This window comes from Dromiciops gliroides, chromosome 4 (assembly GCF_019393635.1).
Source record: "Dromiciops gliroides isolate mDroGli1 chromosome 4, mDroGli1.pri, whole genome shotgun sequence".
NCBI lineage: Eukaryota > Metazoa > Chordata > Mammalia > Microbiotheria > Microbiotheriidae > Dromiciops > Dromiciops gliroides.
The window spans coordinates 240285163-240290723 of NC_057864.1; the positions used below are offsets into that span (position 1 = coordinate 240285163).

General features: G+C 39.5%; 1 protein-coding gene across 1 annotated transcript; it reads left to right on the top strand.

Moving 5' to 3' along the window:
- The first annotated feature begins 4371 nt into the window (after positions 1-4371).
- LOC122754942 (olfactory receptor 2G3-like) lies at positions 4372-5307 on the top strand. The gene has a single exon (XM_044003370.1). It carries the CDS (start codon positions 4372-4374, stop codon positions 5305-5307), a length of 936 nt encoding a protein of 311 aa, XP_043859305.1.
- The last annotated feature ends 254 nt before the right edge of the window (positions 5308-5561 follow it).

The following is a 5561-nucleotide window of genomic DNA, read 5'->3' on the forward strand; positions in this document are numbered from 1 at the left end:
CTTTTACCTTTACTCTGTGTGTATCTCTCTGCTTCAAATGTGTTCCTTGTAAACAGCATTTTGTAGGATTCTGGTTTTTAATCCACTCTGCAATTCACTTCCGTTTTATGGGAGAGTTCATCCCATTCACATTCACAGTTAAAATTATTAACTGTTTATTTCCCTCAATCTTCTTTTCCCCTTTGTACTCTTTTTCCCCTTATTTCCCCCATTCCACTTGAGCAGTGTTTTGCTTCTGACCACTGCCTCCCTCAATCTGCCCTCCCTTTTATCAGCTGCCCTTCTTTTTCTTGCCCCCTTTTCCCCCACTTGTGCCTTCCCTTCTATCAATACCACCCTTTCTCCCTTCACCTTTTGTTTCCTTACAGAGTAAGCTAAGTTTCTTTTTGTGTGTGTGTGTATTTTTTTTTGTTTTGGTGAGGCATTTGGGGTTAAGTGACTTGCCCAGGGTCACACAGCTAATAAGTGTTAAGTGTCTGAGGCCGGATTTGAACTCAGGTCCTCCTAACTCCAGGGTTGGTGCTCTATCCACTATGCCACCTTGCTGCCCCTGATTTTCTTTATTCAAATGGGAGTATATTTTATTCCCTCCATGAACAAAATCTGATGAGAGTAAGGTTGCAACAATGCCCACCCTTCCCTTCTTTCCCTCTCCTGTAATAGGTTCTTTTTGTGCCTCTTCCTATGATATAATTAACCCCATTCCACCTCTCCCTTCCTCTCCTCCCCCTAGTCTTATTTTATTTTTCCCCTTAAGTTTCTTTAAATCATCACATCAAAGTTGTTTTAATAATAATAATACCTTTACAGAGATACAGATCTCAAGAGTTTAAAGTATTATCCTCCCTCTTATGGACTCAAGCAGTTTAACATCATTGGACAACCCTTTTCTCCCCCTTGTTTACCTCTTTATATTTCTTGTATTTGGAGATCAAATTTTCTGTTCATTTCTGGTCTTTTTCTCAGGAAGCCCTGGAAGTCCCCTATTTCATTGAATGTCCATCTTTTCCTCTGAAAGAGAATGCTCAGTTTTGCTGGGTAGTTGATCCTGGGTTGTAATCCAAGCTCCTTTGCCTCTCTATATATCATATTCCAAGCCCTGTGATCCTTTAATGTTGAAGCTGCCAGGTCCTGTGCAATCCTGATTATGGCTCCATGGTATTTAAATGGTTTCTTTCTGACTGCTTGGAGTATTTTCTCCTTCACCTGATAATTCTGGAGTTTGGCTACTATATTCCTTGAAGTGTTCCTTTTGGGGTCTCTTTCAGGAGGTGATCCGTGGATTCTTTCAATGATGATTTTGTCCTCTGATTCTACAATTTCAGGGCAGTTCTCCTTGATAATTTCCTGGAATATGGTGTCTAGACTCTTTTCTTGATCATGGCTTTCAGGTAGCCCAATAATTCTCAGATTATCTCTCCTGGACCTATTTTCCAGGTCAGTTGTTTTTCCAATGAGGTATTTCACATTTTCTTCTATTTTTTCAGTCTTTTGATTCTGCTTGTCAGATTCTTGGTAATCTTTTTTTTTTTTTTTAAGTGAGGCAATTGGGGTTAAGTGACTTGCCGAGGGTCACATAGCTAGTAAGTATTAAGTGTCTGAGGCCAGATTTGAACTCAGGTACTCCTGACTCCAGGGCTGGTGCTCTATCCACTGCGCCACCTAGCTGCCCCTGCTTGTCAGATTCTTGTTGTCTCATGGAGTTACCTGCTTCCATCTGCTCAATTTTAACTTTTAAGGCCTTATTTTTCACAGTAAGCCTTTGCACTTCTTTTTCTGTTTGGCTAATTTTTTCTCTCATTTGGCCAATTGTATTTTTTAAGGAATTGTTTACCACAGTCATTTTTTGTGCTTCTTTTTGCAGTGTAACTAATTTCTCTTATTTCTTTTTCCATTTTTCTTCTACCTTTCTTATTTGGTTTTTAAAAGCCTTTTTGAGCTCTTCAAAGAAGGCTTTTTGGTCTTGAGACAAGATCATCTTCCCTCTTGAGTCTTCACTTGTGGGTATTTTGACCAACTCATCTGCTTTTGAGTTTTGGTTTTCCGTTTCACCATAGAAGTTGTCAATGGTCAGGGTCCTTTTTTTGTTTCTTTCTCATGTTGTAGGCTATTTTTAAAAATAAAAGTATTTTCTTATTTTCCAGTTACATGTAGAAATAGTTTTCAGCATTTGTTTATATAAGATTTCCAATTTCAAATTTGTCTCCCTCCCTCCCCTCCCTCCCCCATCCCCTAGACAGCAGGCAATCTGATATAGGTTATATATACATAATAACATTAAACATATTTCTGCATTGGTCATGTTATATGAGAAGAATCAGAGCACAAAGGAAAAACCTCAATTCAGAAAACCAGCACCACCAAAAACAAAAGAAATAGTATGGTATAATCAGCATCCATATTCCCTGGATTTGGAGAACCTTTTCCATCATGAGTCCTTTGGAACATTCTTGTTCAGTTGGATTTGTGAGAAGAATCTAGTCTATCACAGTTGATAAGCACATAATATTGATGATAATGTGTATAATGTTCTTTGGGTTCTGCTCATATCACTCATCATCAGTTCATGCAAGTCATTCCAGGTTTTTCTGAACTCCACCTGCTCATCGTTTCTTACAGCACAATAGAATTCCATTACATTCATATACCACAACTTGTTCAGCCATCCCCCAATTGATGGACATACCCTCAATTTCCAATTCCTTGCCACCACAAAAAGAGCAGCTATAAATGTTTTTTGTACATGTGGGTCCTTTCCCCTTTTTTATGATCTCTTTGGAAAAAAGACCCAAGAGTGATATTGCTGGGTCAAAGGGTATGCACAGCTTTATAGCCCTTTGGGCATAATTCCAAATTGCTCTCCAGAATGGTTGGATCAGTAAGTTCATAGCTCCACCAATAATGCATTAGTGTTCCAATTTTTCCACAGCTTCTCCAACATTTATTATTTTCCTTTTTTGTCATATTAGCCAATCTGATAGGTGTGAGGTGGTACCTCAGAGTTGTCTTAATTTTCATCTCTCTAATCAATAGTGATTTAGAGCATTTTTTCATATGGTAATAGATAGCTTTGGATTCTTCATCAGAAAACTGCCCGTTCATATCCTTTGACCATTTCTCAATTGGGGAATGACTTGAATGCTTATAAATTTGATTTAGTTCCCTATATATTTTAGAAATGAGGCCTTTATCAGAGGTACTGTCCATAAAAATTGTTTCCCATTTTTCTGCATCCCTTCTAATTTTGGATGCATTGCTTCTGTTTGTACAAAACCTTTTTAATCTAATGTAATCAAAGTCATCCATTTTGCATTTCATAATATTCTCTACCTCTTGTTTGGTAATAAACTGCTCTCCTTTCCAAAGATCTGAAAGATAGACTATTCCTTTTCCTCCTAATTTACCTATGGTATCACCTCATGTCTAAATCATGTACCCATTTTGACCTCATATTAGTATGAGGTGTCAGATGTTGGTCTATGCCTAATTTCTGCCATACTATCTTCCAGTTTTCCTAGCACTTTTTGTCAAATACTGAATTCCTGTCCCAGAAGCTGGGGTCTTTGGGTTTATCAAACACTACATTACTAGTATCATTTACTACTGCATTTCCTGAGCGTAGCCTATTCCATTGATCTACCACTCTATTTCTTAGCCAGTACCAGATAGTTTTGATGACTGCCGCTTTATAGTAGAGCTCCAGATTTGGTACAGCTAACTCACCTTCCTGTGAATTTTTTTCATTATTTTTCTTGATATTCTTGACTTTTTGTTTTTCCAGATGAATTTTGTTATTATTTTTTCTATCTCTATAAAATAATTTTTAGGTAGTCTGATTGGTATGGCACTGAATAAAGTACATTAATTTAGGTAGTTGTAGGCTATTTTTAAACTTATCAAGTTGAAGTCTGCTTCTGGGGCACAGGGTTCACAGTTGCAAGCTTCTTACTGCGCTCAGCTGCCCCACTCTCAGCTCCCCCACTCTTGGCTGCCCCACTCTCAGCTGTGTCGGGTTGCAACAGTGTTGATTTGTCCACTGAGCTGACCTATGCTGAGAGAGCTGCCCACTAAGCCAAGCTTTGCTGAGGTGAGCTGCCAGTTGGGAAGAGTAGTGCTGAGATACCCTCCCTTTTTACTGAGGTGAGACAGACCTTTTCTGAAGTCTTCTAAATTATCTCACGTAGCAGGATTTTGTCTCTCTTTTTGTAGGTTCTGTAGTTCCAGAATCTGTTTAGAGGCTTGACTTAGTGTTGTTTTTGAGGGAAGTAGAATATATTTCTAATAGTTCTCTCTCAAGTTTACTTTTACAATTACTGTATACCACATTTCCTTTTCTCCAGATCCTTATGTTTTGTCCTGGCCCTGAACACAATGATGGGGATGATGAATGATAGCACAGGAGGTGACTTCATCCTGGTTGGTTTTTCAGACCAGCCCAAACTGGAGAAGATTCTCTTTGTGGTTGTTTTGATCTCCTACCTCCTGACCCTGGTAGGCAACACAACAATCATCCTGGTTTCTCGCCTGGATCCAAAACTTCACACTCCAATGTATTACTTCCTTACCAACCTCTCCCTCATTGACCTCTGCTTCACTACAAGTATTGTTCCTCAGCTTCTGTGGAACCTGAAGGGACCAGCTAAGACCATCACTCCCATAGGCTGTGCCATTCAACTCTATGTCTCTCTGGCACTGGGATCCACTGAATGTGTTCTTCTGGCTGTCATGGCATTTGATCGCTATGCTGCTGTTTGCAGACCACTCCACTATGCTACTGTCATGCATCCAAGGCTATGCCAGTCCCTTGCAGGGATTGCATGGATGAGTGGGTTGGGCAATACACTGATTCAGGGCACCATCACTCTTCAGTTGCCTCTCTGTGGGCACAGAAGGCTCTACCACTTTATATGTGAAGTGCCAGCTATGATCAAGTTGGCATGTGTAGATATTCATGCCAATGAAATCCAGCTTTTTGTGGCTTCCTTGGTCTTGCTCCTCCTGCCTCTGGGGCTGATATTAATTTCCTATGCACTCATTGCCCAGGAAGTGATGAGAATCAGGTCAGCCCAAGCTTGCCAAAAGGCTCTGAGAACCTGTGGATCTCATCTTTTGGTGGTATCCATTTTCTATGGGACTATAACAGCTGTCTACATTCAACCCAATAGTCCTTATGCCCACAGGCAAGGCAAGTTCATCACTCTTTTATATACTGTGGTGACTCCTACCCTCAATCCCCTCATTTATACTTTGAGGAACAAGGATATGAAGGGTGCACTGAAAAGGCTGCTAGGAAAAGATCCAAGATAGAAGAGACATATAACCAACCAAGAAGGAACCATGGAATCTTTAGAGCTGAAGGAGATTTTAAAAGGTTACCACACCTTTCTTCCTTTATTAGATCTCATTTAAGGTTTTTAAGATGCAAAAATATTCTATTTTTATTTGTCTATAATCAAGGAGCTTCCTGAAGTCACCTCTTAAAATGAGGCATAAAATGCAGGTTTTCTCTCTATAATGTTGAAATTCAACTTAGTCAATTTGGTTCAAAGAGAATAGTTGGA